Genomic DNA, 24750 nt, shown 5'->3' on the forward strand with positions numbered 1-24750 from the left:
TGAATTTAACAATATCAATAACACAATAATTGGTATGCATTTTTCACTCTTAATGTTAAAAGTTTATTCTATTTAACTATATATATATATATGAACAAAACCCAGTCCAAATTTCAATGACTACCATTACATTTCAATGTTGTGTTATGACAACCATTACATTTCAATGACTAAAGTCAATCTAGTTTAAAGTTGAAATTAAAGTGATTGATAATTAACAAAATACTTTGGAACAAAGACCAGTTCCTTTGATTTATTTCTTAATTTTCTATGTGAATGTGTTAAGGCATTTGACTTTGCCTCAACTGATGTATAGTTCGATAAGTTGTATGGATCTTCTTTTACTATTTAGTTTGCCATTTTAAGTCGATCATGGAAAAGCTAATTGTCTCTTGAATGTCTTTCATAATAGCTTTGAGTTGGTTTTGTTTCATTTTACTTTTAAAACATCTTAAATTTAATCCCTCCAAATTAACTTATACAAAAATTGATTAAATAATAACAATATTAATTTTCATGCAAAAAGAAATTAAGTATAATTATTGTAAATAATAAAACTGGTAAAAATATGTACAAAAAGTATAACTTGCATTAATTCTATTAAGGATAGATTTTATAATTTTACTGTATTTCGTAAATATATTTGAAAACACTTTTAAAAGATGTATTTATATTTTCAAAATGTATAGATAACAGAAGGCTTTTAAATAAATAAATTTTAAAATTTACTACAAATAAACAATTTAATATTTATGGAGACTAAAATTAGACAAATGAGAATCAAAATGGAATAAAATAGTATCTAATATTATAATATTTTATATTTATGGATGACATTGCAATTCCATTTGGGCCTAAATGGTTGCTCGTACACTCAAGCCCATTTTTCCTTTTACAAAAATGATAGAGATGTTTGCAAATATAACTGCTTTTCAAAAAGATACATATACCAAATATTATAGTTTATCGAGAGAGACTTTTTTTACATTTACAATTTTATTAAAAATATTATTAATATATTTAATTATTATTCATAAAATTGATATTTATTATAATTATTCAAAATAAGATATAATTACAAATGAAATGTAAGGGTGATGCAACTCATTTAATTGTTTATCCTATCGTAAATAAATACGTGATATACCATTCTTTGTATGATCTCTCTTTCATAAATATTTTAGAAATTTTTGTTGTATAAATAAAACTATCTACAAACAGAGACAAATTTACTAAGGTGTTAGGTGGGTTACGTACCCTCTTCACATTCTCAGTTTTTGGGTTTTAATATTAACTTGGAAGCGTGAATTACAATACATTAAATAATGTTTCATCTTAACTAAATTCTAGTTCTAGTGTTGTGGTTGTGCCGCCAACAAAACCACCAGGTTTTGACTTCGATTCTTGCTTAATTTTTCTTCCTAAAAAGGTATTATTATTTCTTTTTTCAACTTTTTTTATTGCTACATATGTAATAAATGCTACTAGAACATCAGTGAAATGTTGAGATATTTTTTTAAACAATTTTTAATATGTTTTTTATATAGTGTTCAATGTTCGATTATATAAAATTTATGGATCTGTCACTGTCTAGAAAGAGATGAGTGTGTACATACAACCTAAAATTAATACAAATTTATTGTTGGTATATAAACATGTCCAATAGCAACGTAGTTAGCACTAAGATACAAAAATGTTGAAAGCATGTTGTTTTTGTTTGAGAACCAATATTCTTCAAATAATAAAAGAAACCCTTATCCAAAAATTGCAATATTATTTACACAAAGGCTTTTTAGCACATGAAGCCGACTGAATAAAAAGGAAGGAACAACAAAACAACAACAACCAAATAATAATAATAATAACCTAAGGGGGAAGGGAAAAGGGAAAAGGCAATGGTTTTGTTACAAAGTATTTCACCTAAAAAACAACACAAACCCCAACTTTGGCTCTGCATGCATGTTTGCCTCCACTCATATTTACTCACACACACTATATATATATATTTATACATTTCTTTAAAAAAATTGAACCCCAAATAAATTAGTGTATATATTGTGTTTACACTCATTATTTCCACTATAAGAAATTCTCGATACACGTCACTCATTACTTAATCTATATTTGTCATGAAAAAACTTTTATTATATATGAACGTTATATCAATTCTTTTAAGTCGCACTCATTTTGACAATACATACATATTGATCTCATTTTTAGCTATATAGTTAAATAAAATGCTTCAGCTAAGTGTACTCGTGAATTAGTAATAACAACTCTTCTAAATATCACTATAATAATAGAATATTGTTTCTTTTTTATATAAACCTTCTCTTACGTATTAATCACACTCGTTATCATCTCATCACATAGATATGCATTTTAAAATTATACATATGAGTCCCCGGTATTACTAACAAATACTAATAATAATAAATAATGGAAAGCACTAAAAAAGAAAAAATGATTCTTCATACAACCGTCCAACATAAAATTTAACTAAAAAAACTGCCCAAGTTTATATTTTAAAAATTATTGTGTGTGTCAGCTCTATACTTCCAGACATTTAACTACTAAAACTGTGGGTAGGTTGGTTTGGCTTTACATTTTAATCACTATATAACTTAGCTTAATTAAATCAGCTCTCTCACCTGATCATATCAAAAACAATTATTCTTAAACATCCGAACTTTTGCATGTGAGTTTGAGGCCGATCATGGGCACAATATTTGCCTAATTTATTCCTAATTAAACTTACTTCTTGTTTGATATATATATATATATATATATGAACCACCACTGCCTTTTTTCTTTTTTTAAAAAATCCCATTTCTTTCTTCTTCTTTTTTTTTTCTTTGTCTAATCTGTCGTTTTATCCTATCCTTCGTGGTTAAGCTAAGACCTCATCTTCTAACTCTCTCTCTTTTCTTTGTTTTTTTTTTTTTCTCTTTTCTTTTCACACATGAGAAAACCAAAAAATAATTAAACTAAATGTTTTTAAAAAAATTTGCAGACCCCACTACTAAACATAATATCTCACTTTTTTCCACCAGCAAGCATATAAATAAAAAGAAGAAGATAAACAAATCGGCTCTGCCTTTCTTTTGGACAAATGTGCGTTCGTCCTCTAAAGGTTTCCACTTTTTTTTTTTTTTTTTCTATTTTAGTTTTTTAAAATTTTAATTTAATGGGTCCTATTTGTTACCCAAGAAGGATAAGAGATAATCGGAATAATTATATATATGTAAATAATGCTGTTTGGAAAATTATTTATATAATTTTTCCAGATATAATCGACCGACTAATTAGTTAATTAATTATAACATATTTTTATTATATAAACTTTGTAGCTTTTTTTTCTTTCACTGTCTCTACATCTACACTTTTTGAATAAAAGGATTATTAGATTAATATATATACACTAACTTTTATACCAGCCATATGTGAGAGCTCCTAGATTCTACTACAACTTTTTAGCACTATTTTAAATTAAAATACTTGCCAAAAAGTCAATAAATTACTTTTTCAAAGAGTTGCGTATACAATTTCTAAGAATGTAAAGTTTTTATACATTTTATTTTATGATTTTGGTGTATTTTTAGTATGGTTTGTTTATTTATTAAATGTAATTGAAATTAAGTATTTTTTTCTGCAGTAGATCACAGAAGTTAATCACAAAATATATATATAAAAAAATTTAGAGAAATTGATCTAGAGATTTATGTAATTCACTATGAATGTATTTAGTTTTGTGGGAGATACAACTTTATTAAATGGAAATAACGTAAATATAAATAGGAAAGGAAAATTTTATATCCTTTATTGCCCTTTTGCGTGGGTCCTAGGGTGCCTCCCCTACTCTTCTTTATATACCCAACTTCTCCTCTTCCTTCCTTCCCTTTTCCCTTTCTTTCTCCTCTTCTATAACCTTCCTTTTTTGAGCTTCAACTCATTTTCTTCTCTCTTTCCTAATGTTCTATCCAGAAGGAGAAATCGTTGAGTTTCATAGGCCGGAACCTGGGTTCACGTCGGCCGAAATCCAAGAGCTTTGGTCTCTACTCGAAGATCCAGCCAGGTCCAACTCTGGTTCACAAGACTCGTTTCAAGCCATATCTTTGATCGACGAAGAGAGAAGAAGAAAGCGAATGATATCAAACCGAGAGTCAGCTAGACGGTCGAGGTTGAGGAAGAAGAGACATTTGGAGAATCTAGCAATCCAAACGGACAGGTTGAAGATGAAGAATCAGGAGCTGAAAAGGCAGCTGAATTTAGTGGTGAACCGTTGTTATATGGTAAGAAGACAAAATGAAGGACTGTGGTCGGAATTTGTAGCACTTCATGCACGGCTATCGGACCTTTACCGGATTTCTGTTCCCATGCAGGAGAAGGAGAATTCATGCATGCAAATATCATTCAATCATTTCTCTTAAAAATTTTCATGGAAAATTTTTTACGTACGGAAGTCATTAGAATGAAACAATAATAAAAATTATTGGCTTTAATTAAAATAGGATATTTTCATTTTAGTTAAGTTATATATATATTTAGTCTTTGTTGGGGATATCAACAAACTATATAACATGTGACATAATATGTGACATGGAAATGTAATATATATTGTTCACCTTATTAATCCAAATTAATTAATTAATTCCTCTCTCCCTTCAATTTTCAATTACATCTAAAGACATATATTTAGTCTTTGTTGGGGTTAGAATTATGTTCACGTTACTCTACCTCGTAATAATATTATCTTATGTATTAAATATATTTTTTAATGATTGAGTAAATAAAAAGATTATTACCTTCAAATCTAGTTTTTGTTTTCCTTTTATTTTTATAAAATATTTTTGCATTATTCCTTTTATTTGAATCTATATTTTCTTTTACGACGTCATTCTATTTTTAAGAAAATGTGAGGTTTCTAAATTTTGAATGTCTCAATCCAAATATGCTTTAAATAGAAAATAATACTCTTACTTAATAGCCAAAATAATGGACGACATATCCTAACTTATTAACAATTAAACATTGGAGTAATTGTATATAATGTAACTCAATAGATAAGAAGATATATTATAATGTCAAATCCTGCAGTAATATTTGACAACAAATGTTAGTGTTCAGTCAACAACGGTAAAAGATTTAAATAAACAGAAAAAGAGTTTGAAAAAATGAACTCTTCAACCATAAAAGGGCCGAAAAATGTAAAGAGAAGTGAAATAAGCACATGAGAGATATTTGAAAAATATATTTAACTTTCTATATTTCAATATTCGTCATTTTTCATACGACCGAGTTATTTTCATTTTTTCTTGAACTATATTTTAATTCTTCCATTTGTGACGAAAGTGAAAAGCATAGAAATGTGTGTAGATCTTTGTATATGTTCAAGTATGATATATATTGCTGATCACATTCATGTTTTATTGAAAATTTTTCTATGTAAATTAAAAGTAAATAAACTTAAAAAAATATATACGAACTTGCTAGAAGATATTGAAAATGAGTAAGTTATGGTGTAGGGTATTGGAGAGCGATTATGATAATGATATGATGATATGCTCTTATTTTCTCCATTTTAGAGATAAATCTCTCTCTAGATAGTTCCATATATATAAGCATCATTCATATATAAAAGAAAAAAGAAGCCAAAATTCGTTAGATGGCCGGTTATGATTATATTGGCAGAATGTGCACAAAAATATGTCTTACTTGAAATGCACCTAAATATTTTTCTATGTCTATAAATCTTAACAGTCTATACACGTGTACTCAAAATTAAGAACTTTGTGTACTTCAAGAACTCTTTTACCAATAATAATTAAGTTTGAAAACTTAATATGCCGTCTGCTTCTTCGTACAACCCAGCTATTTGATAATTATTTAATTTTTTTAAGTATTATATATATTTTTCATTTAGAATTTATGTTGGAATATTTTTAAAAATAACAAAATAAATTAAAATATTTAAAAGTTGTAACAAAATTTTTGGATTTTATCCATGATAATCACAGATAGATTTTTATCAATGTCTATCAACGTCATTTTGGTAAAAACATATCGGTAACTATCAATGTACATATGTAGTATAGAATAAGTGGAAGAATGTTTAATGTTTAAGATGAGGAAGGAGAGAAAATAAAAAGGAATGGATGTGTTAAATGTTAGACTCAGCAAAGAATAAGATTCAATGTGTCGTCCAATATAAACAAAGTGGGGGGAGAAGACATATCTAATCCAAATTCAAGGTATATCTAAAATCACACCTACTTTACACAGCCAAATACATGGGAGAACATCAAAGTTAGAGACACATTTTGTATATTTATTTTTCAAACAAAATTAAAATTATAAAGGTCATAGTTTTTTTTTTTTTTTTTTGATTTTCCACCAACAAATATATAAAAAAGGAAGAACAAAAGAAAAAGTTGATATGAAAGTTTATTATTTAGCCATTCCTTTTACGAAAAATAACCTTTGGGAAATGCCGACTGATGTTGAAGGTATATATATATATATATAAGACTTTGGTTTTGGTCATGTCTTTTTTTCTTTTATATTATTCTCTTTTTCTTTTCCTATTTTTTTTTGTAGGTAATGATAACGGGTAGTAACTTTAGAAATAACAATTAAATGTATAACAAATATTTTTAAAAATTTACAAAATATAATAATGTATATCAACGATAGACATGCTTATTTGAAAGATCACCAACGATATGATATATTTCAACGATATGGTTTATATATTTTGCTATAGCTAGTAAAATTGTTGAAAATATATAGTAATTATTTCTTATATTAGTTTCTATCAAATGTCACCAATGGACGTCATTAACAGTATCGATAGATATACTGATAAAAGTCTATTAGCAGTGACATATGATTAATAGAAATAGAAATTTGATGGATTGCTTTATAAGAAGAGAGTGGGAAAAAGAGAGAGAGGAAATAAAAAGGAGAAGAGATAAGGAAGAAGAGAGAAAAGGGTGTGTGTGTGTGTGGAAATTACAATGAAGCAACCAACCAGATGAAAAAGGCATAAAAAGTTCATAGATTTTCTTTTGACTGAGAAATCTGTCTGAGGTCTCTCTCTTTTGGATCATGCCAATATTAAGAGAGAATTATAAAGTGAAAGCTAAAGTTTGTCTCTTTGATCATTATAATTTCTTCTCTTTACTTTGCAAGAAGTTATGAGAAGAGATGGTATATATAAAAAACACACTCAACTTTTAGGGAATAATTAAGTGCATTTTGCTTAATTAAAAGTTGTTCCAAACCTACTAATCTCTCTAATTGACACAATAATTCAAGAAATAAGGTCAAAAAAATTGATCTCCTATACTTACACAAATTATCAAACAAATTATTTACTACCATATACTAATAGGGATGTACGTACCTTAGAAGACATCAATATTAAATACTAACAAATGCACGTGTTACTTTAGTGTATCATGGTATCACCCTTCTCGTCATTCATATCCAAAGACTATTAAAATATTCTAAAATAGAAAAAAAATCAAATTTTGATCATATAACAAGTTATGATTAAACAATTTGGTGAGATGCACGAAGATAAGTGATGTTAGGATACACTCAAATATTAATCATTACTAAATATACATATAGGAAAATGTTGCATGTATTTTTCTTTAGTAATTCATGTCATTCAAATACATATACTTACATGTAATTCATGTATTTGAATATATGCTTTAAGACTAATTTTGACAAAAGCCTCCTTGATCTATGAATATATTAAGTGTGCGTTCAACTAAACTTTTTGATCCATGCTTTTATGATTATATGTTCATATTTTAATTAGACTTTGAATATCAGCAAATGTATAGTTGGTTTGGGAATGATAGTCATTTAGGATAGTTTTATTAGTTAATCTTTAATGGTCATATTTATCAAACATCTTACCAAGATATAAATATATATTATAGATTAAGTAGTTTGTAGTTCAAATTCTCTAATTCTATTATACTTTTTAAAAAATGATGAGGTTAGCATAAATTTGAATATAATTGCCATCAAGTTTTTTATTGATGAGATTTCTAAATTATCTAAGTTTTTATTCTTATTAGGAGGATCTCTTTCCTAATTTTGTAAATATTACTAATTTTTGTAAAATTTTGATTTTTTTTCTATGTATATATATTCAATAAATCCTGCAGACCTACCTAACTAATAGAAAATAGAAAATAGAAAAGATAAAAATTTTAAACATTTTTTAAAAGTTTAAGGATAGTTAAGAACGCTAAGTTAGTTAGTTATTATAGATTATGAATTGTAACTGTCAAAAGATTATAGTAACTTACCTTTTAAAGTTCTTAATTGATTTTTTTTTTAAGAAGGGTTTAGTGAAAAAGAAAATATTACACATCTCAAAAGGTACACTAATCGTGTTAACGAGATAGATATTTCTCATCATTTTTCTCATTCTCTCGAAGAAGAAAAAATTAAAATATTATAATGCTACTGATTTTTTCTTTATGAACAATGTTCGTGTTGCACATAATTGAATACTTCCCCTTTCCTTTGCCCACAAAATTTGTTTAAAAAAATGTCATATAACAATGTTTGAGATAAGTGCAACCTAATTATTTTTCTTATTTTCATTCATAAGCCTCACTACTATACTATCCAATGCAATACCATTCATATTCACCAGCTTTAACCTTAGAATTTTTGTAGCTGTTTGGTTCAAATGTTACTACTCTAACTTTTTGTGAATCGAAATGTGGAATATAATTATTTATCCATTCAAGTTACTGGTAACTTTTTAAGATTTTCCTTCAATATTCTCCCTCCCCCCAAAAGTAACATTAAATCCAAGCAAATACAAATCAGCTTTGTCTTTTTCTGCAATGAAGAGAAAAAACTACAAGTTTAGAGTGAAGCAAAAACAAAGATAATTTTGTTGTATTCATAGGAAAATAATGTCTCAGAATATAGGATCTTTGTAGAGTCATAAAGAAATCTAAAAATGGGGTCAGGGCCAGCAGGAGAGTTGATGGTAGAAACAAACTCCCATCCTTTTCCACTTCTATGAATCCAAGTACTGAAAATTAAACACTTACAAAATTTTACCAGAAAAGAAAATTGCTGTTCTTATAGCCATTCATTTTCTTGAAGAAAAAAGAAAAAGAAAACTAAGAATATGAAAATATCTCTTCAGATTTTCTTGTTAATTAGATTCCTTTACCTGAACCAATTTCATGGCAAGATCGAAGATTTGGCATCTCTTTCTATACTGGATGAAAAAGTTGACACTTTTTTGTTAGGTATGGAAACCGACTCATAGGCCAACAAGTTATAAATTTATTTGTTCAAGTAGATGGAGATCAATCCATATTGTTGACCATAGAACCATGACACCTAAGAGACTGTCGTAAACTTGAGGAGGCATACCCTATAAAGGCAAAAAAAATATGTCGAAGTGTTGTACTTTTGCACATGTTTGGGTCACTAGTAAAAATAAATCTGACGACTCACAAAGGGCCTGATCAATCACCGCATAAGTTAATTAGCACATAACTGTTTTATATATGAAACCCCTACGTCTATATAATTGAGAGATATTCTAAAACTCATCCTAAACTCTCAACTCCTCGCTCTCTTTAGACAATATTAAGTTAATCATCTGAGTGTTGGTGGCCAAGCATCACACAGGTGTGAGCTTTATCTTTATCTCTATTGTGCAAGACATTCAGAAATATAAATTTACGGTTAGTACCAAATTTCAAAACCAACACTTCCATTTCCCAACAGCTTTATTTCTTAAAGCAACATTGGCTGAAAGGAACCTCAGATTCGTGCATGGCAGGAAAGTAACAGCAGACTAATAAAAATGATAGGCGTGACAGAACTAAAATGATAGGCTTGACAGAACTAATAATCAATCTCAAACAGAACTCTCATAATCAACAAGAAACAAAGGCTTCAGATACCTACCGATGGCTTTTCTGTAGCCGTTCTGACAAAAAATAAAACTACTGGACCCTTTTTTTAATTCTTTCTTATATTATTTCAAATGGTCAGTTAATCATTGACCAAATGGAGCTAAGGCACCTGCATTGCTGTAATGAGATCTTCCCTATATCTTCGTTTTCATGTACAATGAAAGAGGTAAAGATTGAGAAAGCCACAGGTATAGACAAGCAATGATTTGACAGAAAAATGTATAAGAAAACAAAATGCCTACAAAAAAACAGCTAAGGCATAAACATTACATGGTGGCAGCAGTCCTTAGCAGTTAAATGCCAATTTTACCTAGTAATAGTTGCTTCTCAGTATCAACAATCATAAATAGTCAATCTTTTCGAAGTCAGTTTCAAGGCTATGATAAATCAGATTCTGACAGATAAGCATTTTTTTTTTCTGATCTATCCATGATTTATTAATCTGCACCACATAATTCTCTGTTCTAAAGTGAGTTTCCTTTTCTTATTGTTATATGTTCTTCTATTCTCCACTTACATTTCAAACTCTCTTTTTGATAGCATCCATGACACCAAGATCACCATTGAGACAACTTCTGCAAGAACAGCAAGAACCTTTCAAGTTGGAGGAATACCTTTCTGAGAGAGACTATTACTCAAGAAAGAGCTTGAGTAGGGGAAGTGGTCTTGCCTGCAGTGGGGGAAAATTAGACAGCATTATGAAGTTTGGAAAGGGATTTATGGAGATTAATACTTTACTGAAGAATTCGTGTAAGAAGCTTGTTTTTATCAATAGGAAGCAGCAAAATAAGGATTTGGGAAAAAATGGTTGGATTTTTAGTGTTGGTTGCAAGAGAGTTGCAGAATCAGACAACTTTTTGTCTCCCTGTAGCTCCCGGAAGACAGTCCATTCCGTTTCTGGAAAAGATGATGAAGAAACGCTCTCTTCGACAAGAGGACGACATGCTAATTCATCAACTTCAAACACTTTCGAAGCTCCAGAACCCTGCAACTTTCAAGTAGTGAAGGTACGGCCATTATATTTAAGTTTTGGTCCAAATCTGTTCACATAGTTTTCAGATTACATTTACAACTTGTCCCAGACACCCAATTCATCAAAATCTATTTGAAATGCAAGGCACTTTTTTAAAAATCATATGTACGTTAAAAGAAATCCAAAATAAGCAATCTATCATTTACAACTTTCTTTATGATTAACCATGTAACATTTTTCAAGTTGTTGAGAAAATTTAGTTTTCTTTTGAACTAACGACACCGAACAGGCTGCAGCAGGAAAAAAGCTGGTGTCTAGGAGTATGGAACCAAGTAAGCAACTCAGACCTGGACTAGACAATGATTTTCATCTTCCATGTCCATGAAGTTACCACACTATATACAGAGCCTCTAATGTCTTTCAAAACTTCAAAATGACATGAAAACAGGGAAGCGGAGTCTAATTCGAGCAAGATCAAACGATAATCGATTACGCAATGGCATTCCTCTACAGAAGAAAGTTCCAGAAGATTCAATTCTGTCAGCCACTCTCTGGGAGTTGCTTCTTTACTCTGCAGCGACGGAGAAAACAAGTGGCATAGAGACTGCAGAACTGCCGGAACTTGTAGCATCCAACCCTGCATCTCAGCTCCTGATATCCAAAAGGGTAATCCATCAAACGAAGCAACTACTTTTTAACTGTGTAAGGGAAGTGGTGGAGGCCCAATCCAAGCAGGGCAGTAGAATAGGTTCTGAAGAAGCTGGGAGGATAATCTGTGAGAAGGAAGCAATTGTGAAAGAAGCAAATTTATCAAATTTACTCTTCTCCGATTACTTATCTTCAGCAGCAGAATGGAGAGATTTCAAGCCACAGAAGCAGCTTATAGGAACAGAAATTGGAGAATTCATTCTCAAAGAGATCATTAATGAAGTTGTTAAAGAACTAATTGATAATCTATGACCAACAACCCTTTGGCTTCAGTTATACAAAGATTCCAATGCATATTTGCGATATTCAACAAAAGAAGAAACAAAACAAAAGGCATTCTACATAATTTAGTATATAAAATTTCCAAGCTGTTCTAGCCCAAAAAAAAAAAGAGAGTGGACCGTGTATGACAACAACTAATTTGAGTGAAGTCCAACAATTGTGAGGTAAATTAGAGTAATCAACCGAGCTGATCTCAGATTAACGTGTATGAAAACATCTATGACTAGCCAAATACTGATTCTTTTATTGATATCAGTTAGCGTGCAATGCAGCAGTAATAAAGATCTATATGCACAAAACATTACACACATGCATACGTATTAAACCATCATCTCGTATCGTAGAAGCTTCTCCAACTGATTCATGAACCTACTGCTTTTTGCAAAAACCTAAACCATTTAACAAGCTCCTAAATATCTCTTAAACACTCCAAAACCACATATTCAGAATTGAATCATTTCAAATAGAAGACACATTGCACGACCTGAGATGTCTATTCAATGTGATTGTCGGCATAAAGTGATTCCTTCCGTTGTCCATTTCAGGCACAGTAATCCACCAAGCAATTAATTTGTCTTTCACCTTTTGGTTTTAGAAAGACCAGACAGGTACAAAATGTTAAAATTTATAGACAAAAAAGGTTGAAACTCTGACCAAAAAGAAGTTCTATCAACCACGATGGGCTGTAAACACAATTTTAATGAACGGTGTCACAATTAGTACATTCTTCCAATTGTTTTTATTCTGTCTACGATTTATGCTGTAAAATCGTCTTCAAGAAAATCTCAATAATTGAACTTCTGTCAGTAAAAAAGAACCGCAAATAAGCAGCATTTGGATTTACTCTCTAACAGAAGTACAAAAGATGTTAAAGGGAAGACGCAACTTACAAAACCAGCTCGAAAAATAAATAAGGCTTCCATCCAACCAAATGGCTGGTTCATCATATACGCCAATAACTCCTCTAAGGAACACTAACAGAAGTATATATCCACTAACAGATAATGGAAGAATGATAACCGGGTCACCCTTCATCTCCTCTTCAAAAGAATCCTTTTCCAGAAGTTTTCCATCACCACCACTGGCTCTTTTTACCACATTGATCATGCTGGTGGATGGCTGGCCCCTCCAAAATGTCAAAGAAAATTCCTGATATCAAGAAAAAATAACTATTGAATTTCACCATCCTCGCCAAGCTCCCCATCTTCAAGTTCATCATGATTTCTACGGGAGCCGTCTCGATGATCTCTCTTGTGCCTTCTGTGCCTATTCTCACTGTCTGATTCAGGTGAATATGCATGCTGCCAAATGTAGACAGAGATTTAATTTACGTTATCATTAAAGAAAACAAAGCCACAAGCATCTATGAGGACATTCACGTGCCTTCCTTGATTTTTTTCGGTCACTGCCATGTTTGCGGGACTTCTTAGACTCCTCTCTCTCATCTTTATCAGAAGCACCATCATCAGTGGCACTATGATGTCGCTTCCGATGTTTCCTATCTTTGTCTTTGTCCCTTTTCTTGTCTTCTCTGTAGACATGAGTATCGCTCACATCTACATTTTCACTATCTGTTTCATCCTTCTTGACCCGCCCCTTTTCTTTTTCACGTTCTCTGTCCTTCTCCTTACGCTCTTTTTCCTTCCGCTTCTCTTTTTCCTCTCGTTCTTTTTCCTTTTTAGCCTGTGAAAATAGAAGTTCTCAGGAGGAGAAAAAATCCAAACAGTTGATCATTTAACTTTTGTTAAAGTTTTCGGGGAACCCATCTATATTTTAACAGAGGAATTGAATTACCAACGACTTTTTTTTTTTTGTTTTTGAAGTAAATTACCAAGGACTTTGGCATCAAAATAATAACTTATTTGAAGGAAAAACAAGGGTCACCATGCTTGGTTCCATATATAAAATTAGATAAATAAAAGCTAAGCTATAACCACACAAACCAAGAGGCATTGTCGAAAAGACATCTCTAAGCAAATAAACTAAAAAACCTTCAATGAATGACTCAAAAGTAGGAACTTCAAATTAATCAAGAATAAGAGAAATATACTACACCTTCTCCTCCTCACGCTTGCGTTCCTTTTCTTTTGCCTTTTCTTGTAAATGTGTGATGTGTTCCTCAAAAACTTCCTTCGCAAAGCTCTCTTCCCCGATTGATCTACGCCACAGCAGAAGAAAATGAAAGTCCAAATAGACCAGAAATTTGAGCACCCAAAAACGAAATTATCATAAATAATAGAAATCTTTAAAAGCTACCTATACTCTTCACTCTCTTCAAAAAGCTGTTTGCTATCCTCCCAGTTGGAAGAAGTTGTAATCTCCTGCATCACAGAAACAACCATTGTAGATCAGCTTGCTGTTAGAGAAAACAGTCAGCCAAAAGTTGTCTCACATGCGATCAACAGTTCTAAAATACCTTGAGTGACTGGAGCAGTCCTGAGAAGTCATCAGCTAGACGTTGACGCCTTTTAGCTTCTTTCTCCTCCTTTTCTTTGGCTCGTTCTAGTAAGTCCTCATATACAAGCTTCAACAAGGTACGAAGGGTATTATTAATAGCCCAAAACACACATCATGTTCACCGATGTGATTGCCAAAAACAAACCAAAGGATGTAATATTAAAGGTATAGACAATGCAGTGAAATTTTTCACATAAAGGATTTATGGGCCTAGAGTCAACAACAGGAATTTGGGAGTAAGAATGGCATTCGTAGATGCAAACTAAGCGTTAGGCTTTCCAGGACTGATTTAACAACAGATATTTATAAGATTAAGTTTACACCTCCTGATCAGATATTATAAGCATTGTAGCTATCTCAACTTATGAGACCAAAATGCAATTTTTGTTTCAGGAAAATAGAAAAATGAAACCGTACAAATAAAAAACATATTATACTTCACACCAGAACAAATAAAGTTAACCATGTCATAAATCTTTAAGTAAAACCATATATTCGGAGGGAGAGGGAGGTACAGTTAGTGGATAGAAGGGTTCAGTAGTACCTTAAAATTTATATCTGAAACTGCAAGAGAACCACTCTCTTCAATGGCAGCTTTAAAGTCATCAAATGTCCATGATGAAGTGATAGTTATCTGAAAAGCATTCCGTTAAAATTAAAAATGGATTCTGCAGCAGCAACTGTTAATAAAGATTTTGATAATACTACCTTCGCTGCCTTCACCACATCTTTTATCTGAGTTTTTTCTTCATGATACTGGAAGTTTGGAGAGAGAAGAGTGGTAAATGTGAGCTTGACAGTGAAATTTCAAAAGCAACTAGGCTTTAACAACAATACAAGGCAGACATCTGAACTATAACATAAAGTTATGACAAATTACGGAAATAAAATGAGAGAATCCATCGATGCACTTTGAAACTATTTTTTAGGGATAAGAAAAATGCAGGCAGGAGGTCTTGGAATATTCTTTTCAGGTTATAACAACCTTCAAATTTTGGGCGTAACAAAGAAGCTGGGGATCAGAGGGAAATTCACATGGCAACAAAATTTGTAAACGCAACAACTCCTATCATCTGCTAAGTTTAACAGTCGGTCCCCTTTCTTTAATGGGGTTTTTGTAGGCTTAGTTTATTTTGTATGCCCCTGTATTCTCTCATTCTTTATCCAATGTTTCTATCAATTAGACTACAGACTACACATTAGATCAAGAAACAGCAACTTGCTACCCCTCCCCACCTGGATTCCCATAAATCTGGATTCGATGAATCTAATTAAGAAGACTGTAGCCAAGTTCGTTTGATATAATTTCACGTCTATGTAGGCATAGTGTTAGACCTCCAATAATATTAAAACAGAGTAAGAGACGGAAGAGAGAGAAAGCACACGTAAATGGGAGTGTTAGCACTAGTTCTGGGGCACACAGTTACTTAGGAGGGAAGGGAGAGGTTTAAATAGAAGGGAGAGCGTCTGTGAGAGGGGGGATTCATTTTGTGAAGTGCTGTTCATCCTGAGAGTAAGGATAACAGAGAGAGAGATTTCATTTTCTTCTTGTTACTGTAATTTCGTGTCCAGATTGATACTTCATCAATCTGATATTGTACTGAATCTCATTTTACCAATTGAATAAAGAACAATCCTATCAGTATCAGTGTTCTATCACACATAGCAAGCACCATTTTTCAATTGCATAGGCCAAAGTTTTTGTTCATTGTTTTGAATGGATGGGAAGATCCGAAATTCTCCGATACTAAAGTTGCTGCAAATTAAAATGTTGAAAACTAGACATTAAGAGTGTGTTTGATCCAAGGAGTTTGGAGTTGTGAACTCCACCTCTTGTTTGGCCCAAAAAGTTTGTGGGTCTTACCACTAAAAATTCAATTTTATGCCTGATCAACTCCTACATTGTCTGCCCCAGGAGTTCACAACTGCCTAAACTTTATGACTCCTTACTTTTCACTATTCCACCCCTTACACCAAACACCTCCTAAAACGTCACGAGCGGCTTTCCAGAAAAAATCACCTCCTAAAACATTAGAAGTTGGTGGTCTAATGTTATTCTCAATCATCAAAAGAATTTCTACCAGAAAAAGGACTCGAGGACAAACGACGTGCTAAATACCTTTATTCACAGTGCATTTCCAGGTATATTTACTCCCGCAGTATGTTAAATATTTTGTGTATATAAGCGTAAGATATTGGATAACATATTCCATGGAAGAAGGTTGCAAAGGAAATTAAGTGTGGAGACGCGAGGAGAAAAAACAGACACAGTAATACAAGATGATAACCTTATTCTCCAAATCCTCTAGAACATCCTCAAATAAGTCCTTTGGTGTTGAGCCAGATGTATTTGAAGCAACAGCTTGATACTGAGGCAATTCCTTAACCTAGCAAATAAATAAATAAATATATAAATAAAATAAAATAATAAATAAATCAGGAAGGGGCGGAAAGATTCCTAATCCAAATGCCAATGCACTGCAGCACATTAAAAGTTCTGTACCTTCAAACAGTAATCACGCCAGAAAGTTTTAGCAGTAAAAACACCAGCAGCAATGTGTTCTTCCATGAGTTTGCGGAACTCGTCACGGTTTTTTCTTTCAATTCGTCGAACACGTTCCTTCAAGTGGTTAAACCCGAATGTCAGTGTCCTATGTCCTTGACAAGATTAACTATCATAAATGATAAAATTAATTGTACAATAAGACCTTTTGTATCTTCTTCTGATCCTCTTCCTCTTTTTCCAAGTCACGTATATAGTCCTGTCCCAACCAAAATACGGCATAGAATTTAAGTTTGAATACACAACCAGAAAATCAAATCAAATCAAATCAAATCAAAATAAAAGGTGTGCCTGGAAAATAAGCAAGCGATCAAGTTTCTCAAGACGTGAGCATCTTTCATCATCTTCCAACCGATCTTGTACTTTTCGCCACTGGCTGCTAACCTAAACCACAGAAGACAATCAAGAGAACAAGCGATAATAAGGAATAGGTAAATCTAATTTTATATCTCCCAAATCCTTGAGGAAAATACCTTTATGTAATCACATGACTCAAGGAATTTCCTATATTCAGCAATATTTTTCTTGTGCTCCTCTGCAGCCCTTTCTTTTTCCTGAATTTAAGAGAATGTCAGACTTTCTACGTACAAGAGGTTATAGTAACAGGTTATCAAGCTAAAAAATATGTTTTTCCAGTCCAGCTATTAGCCATTTTTGGTAAGTTCTTCATGTAGTCAATACAATTTCAATTTTTTTTTACGAATGGCAAAATTCTTAGTCACTTTTTAATTTCCCTACACTACCGCCCGCTCACACACAAACCTGCCCACATACTAATTCATGCAAGTGCATGAATAACTAAATGATTCCTACCTTCCTCTCGAGTTCCACTATGTAGCTTTCGAAAAGATCCTCCCGGTCTCTAGAACGTTCAACAGCTTTAAACCGCTCATCATTCTCAAACATACTAACAGCTTTGCTGTCCCACAAAAAAATTGAAAGGAAAAACTATACAGTCAAACGGACTTTACAAAGTAGTAAGATAGATAAATAATGATAACCAAAAATATAACTAAGCAACCAACCTCCATCTGGTAGACGATGTGAGTTCCTTGGACTCCTGAAAGAAAAATGCATATGCAAGCAAAAATCAGTATCTCTAACAATATTAAATAAGAATGGAAAGAATATGAGAGAAAAAATTGTCTGCACAAACTTACTTCCAACATCTTGGTGAACTCCTCACGAGCTTTTTTCTGTCTTATGCGTCTTTCTTCAGCATCCAATTTTTTTCTATGTCCCAAATACTAAAAACATAAAATTCATCAAAATAATCATTAAGTATAGTCTGCCTTTGTTGCAAAGAAAAACTGCAGGGAAGAAAGGGTGAACAAGAGCACTATTTCATCTCGAACATTTCAATAAAAATCATTGTAGTCCAATCATATCAATACCTCATGAAATGCTTGCTTCCGCTCACCAAGAGTTTTCAAGGCGCCATATCTTTTGTCATTAATTATTTCTCGCATGGCCTGGTCAGATTGGATTAGCATGCAATAAGAAGAAAATTGAAAAAGTGTAGCGTGAACTTGAAAGAAGTCTTAAACCAAACAAACCTGCTCCCACGTCCAATCAGACTGAACATTTACCGATTCCAAAAGTGCTTTAAATGCATTCTTTGCCTCCTGATGTTAAAAATATATTTTAAATAAGAAAATAAATACACTAATAATGAAAACAAATGCACAAGCAAATATATTGACAATTTATACCCTTGGGGCAGTGAAACTTTTAAACCCAACATTATGTCAAAAGAACATGTTTTTCAGAAAGTACCTGCTTGTTGGCAAATACTAATGGTTCATCATCAGCAGATTTTTCCTCTAGAACGGTTTCATTAACTTTTCCTGCAACTGCCATTCCCTTCCTTGCTTCCTATCATGACTCTAAAATATTATACTGAAAGCTAGTAGACAACTATGAGCCAAATTTAAGTTGAAAAAGTTGGTAGATGAACTAACCAAGTTAACCTAGCTTATTTATTCAAATTTAGAAGTAGAAAGATCTTGTAATAAATTAAGTTTCAGAAAAGAAAATAAACAATATATTTCATCAAGCAAGATGCATTTTAATCTCCTAGAAATTACCTCAATGTCTTCTGTGGAAGTCCCATCGACAGTATTTTTGACATCTTGAGATGCAAGACTTTCAAAAGGAGTTCTATTCAAAAAACAAAAAAGAACAAAGAACAAAGTCAACGATGAACAGAACTGATTGGTATAATAGACGCACTTGAAGCTGCTATCCAAGGAAGAATGGATGTGGAAACTATATCAGCAAGACTAGTGCATACACTGACGAAGCATTGGCATGGACCACAGCAGGAGGACCAGTACCTCCAGAAGCAGCAACAGATTGAGAAGAAACTGTTCCAGACACACTAGTTGTTGAAGCAATGGGTGTGCCAGTAATGGCTGATGATCCAGTAACCATCACTGAAGGAGAATTGGATACAGAAACAAAAGGAGTGACAGGAACTGGACTTGTTGCAACCCCAGATACCGTTGGAGAAATGCTAGAGTTAACAGAAGAAATTGCTGGTGTTTCAGCGTGGGAGAGACCAGCAGCAAGTGTAGGTTGAGGTGCCATAACAGATATATCTGTTTGTGTTCCTTGGGTGGCTTCTTTCTGAGCCTGCTCACGAGCCAACTGCAAGCAAATCTACAAAGTTAGATTGAAAGCCAAGATATCATCTTGAAAGAAAATAGGAGGAGAAAGATATGAGTGATTTAACCTTCAATTCTTCTGGCATGGTCCACTTTGATTCCTTCGTCACCTTATTGTAATAGTACCTATTCCAACCATGCTAAACAATTTAGAGTGCATGCTTAACCATGAAGATCAAAGTATGAAACACACTAAAAAATCTTGAATATGTGAATGTGAAAAAAGACAAAAGAACCCACTTTCTTCCATCTGGAGCAGTAAATTCCTTCCACACGGTTGATGCATCGGCCCTCTGTAACAATTAGTTGAATCAGAAACATAGTTATATTTTCTTGGGAAAAGAAATCCGAGCTAGTTGTAAAACAATGAAAATACAGAGAACTTTAAAGATGCGATACCAATATTAAAGTACAAAAGAGGACAATAAAAAAAATAGTTAAACAAAATATCCGACAAAAAAACCTTTATACCTTAATAGAGAATGTATATACAAAAAATAAACACAAAGAAGCTAAACCAATAACTAATATAACACATATCTAGAAAGATCATACATGATTCCAGAATTGCCAGAAGATCCAAAAAAAGTCATGATTTCGACTTATACATCCCAACCCCAAAGAATAGTATTCCACAGAGCCATATACATCCCAAGATATTGAATATGAATGATAAGAAAATATTAGAAAAGCATATCTATGACTGAATTTTGTCTAGGGAAGCCTTTTCTTCAACATTATAGGTACGAATAACAGATGATTAAAAAAATGACATTTACGGTTTACCTCAAGTGGTGTCATAAGTTCCAATGGCTTCTCCCAACTAGACTGTTTGGTTTTTTTATTGTAATAATATCTGGAGAGAGAAATATCATTCCAGTAAGAAAAATCGAGAAACTTGTGGAGTGCTACAAACAGCGTTAAAATCATTCATACAACCTGCAGAGTAACTATTAACAAATTAACCGTGCGTAGCCACAACATCAAGTTGACAAATATTTGAACTTGGATTTTAAGAAACCTAAAGGCTATAACCATAGTGATAAATACAACATTACCTTCTTCCATCAGCTGATGCATGCTCTTGCCAATCAGATGACAACTGCTGATTGAACACAGGAGCATTGGCAGCCTGATGTTACAAATGGCATGAAAAATCCCCATCAGGGTTCAGAAGATCAGTATCTTAATAGCAGTGAGAAGCTAACATTAGAAATCGGTGTTAATTTCTCAGAGAAAAAACGTTGTAGCACTCATCTTTTAAGAAAAACGGATCTTTACCTTTTGTCCAATCTGAACATTACAGATAGAAACGTGTCTGCCTTACAGGCTTATAAAAGATATACCACTTAGAACTAATTACAGACCCGATGTAATTGCAAGAAGATTTTGAAGGGAAACACCAAGAAGAATAATGTAATTTAGTGAAAGCACTCAATCAAATTCTTTCTTTCTTGTATCACAGATAAAAAATAATTGCTTTTATGACGCTAAAACAAAAAACTTCAGCCCTTCTTTTGAATCAGTGACCTAAAGCAACCAAAGCTGTCAAAAAGAAAAGCAAAAAAAGGATTCTAAAATCTGTATGTACATCTTATCAAAAACCTACCATTACTTAAAATTTCTTACAATTAACTCAATCTTAAATAATATAGGTGATGAAAAAGCCAATGAAACAACACTCCACCACACGATGAAACTGCCTACAATCTTCTATTGGGCTCATTTCTCTGATAAAGTATGATACTATTCATAAAGCAATGCCGTTTTGGGAGTCAAATTTTCAGGAGTTTCCACAGAGTCTCCAAAAGGCATAAATCACAAGTTGTTTGTAAACCATATTAAGCACCAGTTAATTAGGCCAAAATGCACATCCCACCCCCACCCCCTGTCCGCCCATACAACTCTAGTTTTTTCCACAAATACTCACTCAGGGTCAAAACTTTCCCCTACTTATCAAATGCATCCCTACCATCATCTATACTTTCCTAAGACCATTTGTCAAGGCCTTGATAAATAAACCAACACTTCCAATATGTTAAAAGAAGAGAAATGGCAATTACAAAGTACGGTAAAAAAAAAAGAAAAACAAACAATAAATTGAAGTCCATCTCCGGCATGTTTTCATACAATATCAATATCAACTCTCCAATCAATGAATATAGAAACAGACAAAAGCAAACAAGGAAAGCTGAACATACTGGGTTTACAGCAGAAACAGAAGAATGCTGGTTAGCTTGATCGATTGGTGAGACAAGGTTTGTAGTCTGGCTTGCAGAAGACAGCCAAGGTTGGCTATTACCAACACTAACAGGCGCATGCATTTGTGACATTGGCTGGAACTGAGAAATGAAACCAACATCTGGGTGTCAGTTAAAAATGGACAGTGAATATACTAGACAAAAAGAATAATAATAATAAATAAATAAATGTATTCTTGAATTGACAGAAAAAGCAAGTAATCAACACGTAATGAAATTGGGGATTACGGTATATGGTGAAGAAAGAGGTAGTCCATGAGCACCCAAACCATGCATATGATTATTTGGTGCAGCCACATTTTGCTGGGACTGAGGCGGAACAGAAGTAAGCGGCCTTGTCTGAACATAAGGCATTTGAATGGGCTGGGACGAAGGAGTGACATAGCTGGGATGGCCAGGTCTTTGCACTAACTGCGGCATTGATTGAGGATATTGATGTGGCTGGACTTGACCAGCTGGCACTCCAACATTTGATGAAGATATATTCTGCCCTGCTAACTGAAACTGTTGGGCAGATGATGAAATGAATGCCTGGCCTGGTTGAGCTGGGATAACTGGTCGAAACTGCAGCAGAAAGATCTAAGAGACTCATACCAACTCTACAGACATAAAATAGAACATAGACTTCACTAAATATCAGTACAAACAAACCCGGCAAGAATCAGTGAACCATAATTTTATAGTATGAACGCCCATGAAAACAACCAAAAGAGCCAAACACTATACACCAACGAGGAAAGGAAACAGTCCCAGGAATTTTTTAAATTGTGATAATAATTGAACAAACAAACTAAATGTCTGAGCTTAAGTCGGCAAGTGTAAGCAATAAAATGTATACAGGTACTTCTGTGTATGAACACTCACACATGCATATAAAGAGCTGAAATCAGAGACGTCTAGAGAGAACTAAGAGAGGGTTCTGTTACCTGTCCACCTGAGGACTGAGACAGATTTTCCATTTCAGAGCATAACCAAGTGTCAAGCTTTGAGTGTAAAAAGATAACAAGAGTTCAAAAACCAACAGATCAGCAAGCTAACTCCCAGATGAAGTCCACCAAAAGCAAAAAATGGAGACCAAACTGCAAATAGCTTAAAAATGTTAGCTAAGAAATAATTAGTTGGATCCGAACCTATATCCAGTTAAAAAAAATTATCTAATTTCAATTTTCCAAGAGTAGTTTCCTGGACGATACTGATAGAATCGGGACTGTAGCCAACCGGCAAGAGAACTTAAATTTCTGTCAAATTTTTGTACAGCCGAAGATCTCAATGAGTTGCTTATGACGCAAAAGGCCTTATGGTTAGGCACAGAAATGAACAGTAGTCTTTCAATATTCGTGAATGTTGCAACCAGCTTAACACACCTAAACTAATCTCATGAAACAATCTATCTTATCCTGCAACATTTGAGTGTCAAAGAAACTCAGAAAATTAATTCCCAGTAGGAAGTCATAATGGATTGAATCCATCATCTTTTTAATTGATTATTGAGAATACGTCTAAATTAGACCATGAGGACGCGGGTAAACAATTGAACATCTATCCCATCATCCTTCTTGTTTCTTATACATCCTAAACCTCCAAAATCCTAGCTAGGTGAGAGGAAATACAACAACCGCCTGCAGCGCGAGTGAGAATTGAGAGGAAATACAACAACCGCCTGCAGCGCGAGTGAGAATATCACCGCACTCTTCACTCTCAAAATTAACAATCTCCAAGAAATCTCAATAATACCGTATAACCAGAAAATTGGCATGATAGAAATTTCAAGACAAGAGGGATACGGAAGAACAATGACAGACCATTCCCAAGAGACATAAGTTTCCTATCAAATAAGTGACGGAAAATACAATTAACTAGACTTCACTTTCTAGAGGTAACCCGCGGTTCTCTTTGAGAATATAAACAAATATCAAAATTTGTAAAGAACCCAACTGCTCGTTATACATGTTCTTTTTGTCAAATCCATTTCCTTTGCCTGATTGTTTCTCGGAAACTAGGTAGAGACGATGCAGAATCCAGTTCGCCAAAGGGCCTAAAGAAAAAGAGAGAAATAGATTACTCACAGTTAGGGGTCTCTTGTTCGAAGTAGCGGTGGGGAGAATGGTGGCGCCAAAATGAATACTGGTAGCGGGAAAGGAACCGGAGTGGTCGGATCACGGTGGGTTAAATCGAGTTTTTTAGGGTTCAAGCCAAGAAGTGGTAGAGGGTAGAGGAGCAATTGAAAGTTATTGAGAGAGTAGGACGTGCGGGGTAAAGATTGGAAGGGGTTCTTCGCGGCTAAAAATTATTTACTACGTGTAGGAATTAACCCTTGGAATCGTAATTGTGAATTTGTGCTTAGTTCACATTCGCCAATCGTTATATAAATGCCATCCCACACTCAGAGCCACCGTTTTAAAGATCAAATTATGATTTATAAAAAAAGAGAAACAACACGAAGAAGAATGTTGGTAAGAATTGGAACAACTAAAGAGTTGTCTCCATAATAACTATTTAAGATTATAATAACAATTCTATGTCATATAAAATACTATTTAATATACATTGGTTAGCTATAACTTGCTGATAGTCCCAAACACCGTCTAAGAAGTAAGAAGTTGGCTCATGATGCAAGGATCAGTAGAAGTAAGAAGTTGGCCCATGATGCAATGATCGGTAAGTTATAAAATAGATAATTTTATTGGTGAAACACATAACTCATTTGACCAAACAAATAGTAGAGTTAACAAAATCTCTACTTTTAAATTCCTTAGGCCGTCACTTCCCTGCTCTTGGTTCTAAAATCCTTGGCCAAAGACACATTTGGCCTAAAGAGTTTGAAAGTAGAAGTTGAGAATATGTATTTGTGAAATATTATTTCATT

General features: G+C 33.1%; 3 protein-coding genes across 4 annotated transcripts; 2 read left to right on the top strand and 1 right to left on the bottom strand.

Annotated features, from left to right (window-relative positions):
• Positions 1 to 3971: 3971 nt before the first annotated feature.
• On the top strand, positions 3972 to 4430 carry LOC101211417 (basic leucine zipper 4). The gene has a single exon (XM_004141363.3). The coding sequence runs from the start codon at positions 3972 to 3974 to the stop codon at positions 4428 to 4430; it is 459 nt and encodes a 152-aa protein (XP_004141411.1).
• Positions 4431 to 10149: 5719 nt separating this feature from the next.
• Positions 10150 to 12189, top strand: LOC101203076. 2 transcript variants are annotated; one of them, XM_004141248.3, is made up of 4 exons: positions 10150 to 10443; positions 10515 to 10981; positions 11237 to 11279; positions 11396 to 12189. In XM_004141248.3, the coding sequence occupies exons 2-4, from the start codon at positions 10520 to 10522 to the stop codon at positions 11905 to 11907; spliced, it is 1017 nt and encodes a 338-aa protein (XP_004141296.1). In that variant the 5' UTR covers positions 10150 to 10443; positions 10515 to 10519; the 3' UTR covers positions 11908 to 12189. The 2 variants fall into 2 exon arrangements, with proteins under 2 accessions (XP_004141296.1, XP_004141295.1); XM_004141247.3 differs by having other exon boundaries at positions 10150 to 10981.
• A 398-nt stretch (positions 12190 to 12587) lies between these two features.
• On the bottom strand, positions 12588 to 24191 carry LOC101203479 (pre-mRNA-processing protein 40A). The gene is made up of 28 exons (XM_011655856.2): positions 23951 to 24191; positions 22811 to 22963; positions 22113 to 22448; positions 21825 to 21965; positions 20682 to 20755; positions 20410 to 20479; positions 19864 to 19916; positions 19692 to 19749; positions 19251 to 19606; positions 19045 to 19117; positions 18734 to 18832; positions 18514 to 18582; positions 18352 to 18429; positions 18118 to 18204; positions 17983 to 18017; positions 17771 to 17876; positions 17431 to 17511; positions 17249 to 17341; positions 17103 to 17156; positions 16898 to 17014; positions 16683 to 16781; positions 15103 to 15150; positions 14939 to 15028; positions 14354 to 14461; positions 14194 to 14258; positions 13993 to 14095; positions 13321 to 13620; positions 12588 to 13238 (listed from the first exon to the last, which is right to left on the bottom strand). Exons 2-28 carry the CDS (start codon positions 22841 to 22843, stop codon positions 13107 to 13109), a joined length of 2958 nt encoding a protein of 985 aa, XP_011654158.1. The 5' UTR covers positions 22844 to 22963; positions 23951 to 24191; the 3' UTR covers positions 12588 to 13106.
• Between the last annotated feature and the right edge of the window lie 559 nt (positions 24192 to 24750).

The sequence above is a fragment of the Cucumis sativus genome, chromosome 4, assembly GCF_000004075.3.
Source record: "Cucumis sativus cultivar 9930 chromosome 4, Cucumber_9930_V3, whole genome shotgun sequence".
Lineage (NCBI taxonomy): Eukaryota > Viridiplantae > Streptophyta > Magnoliopsida > Cucurbitales > Cucurbitaceae > Cucumis > Cucumis sativus.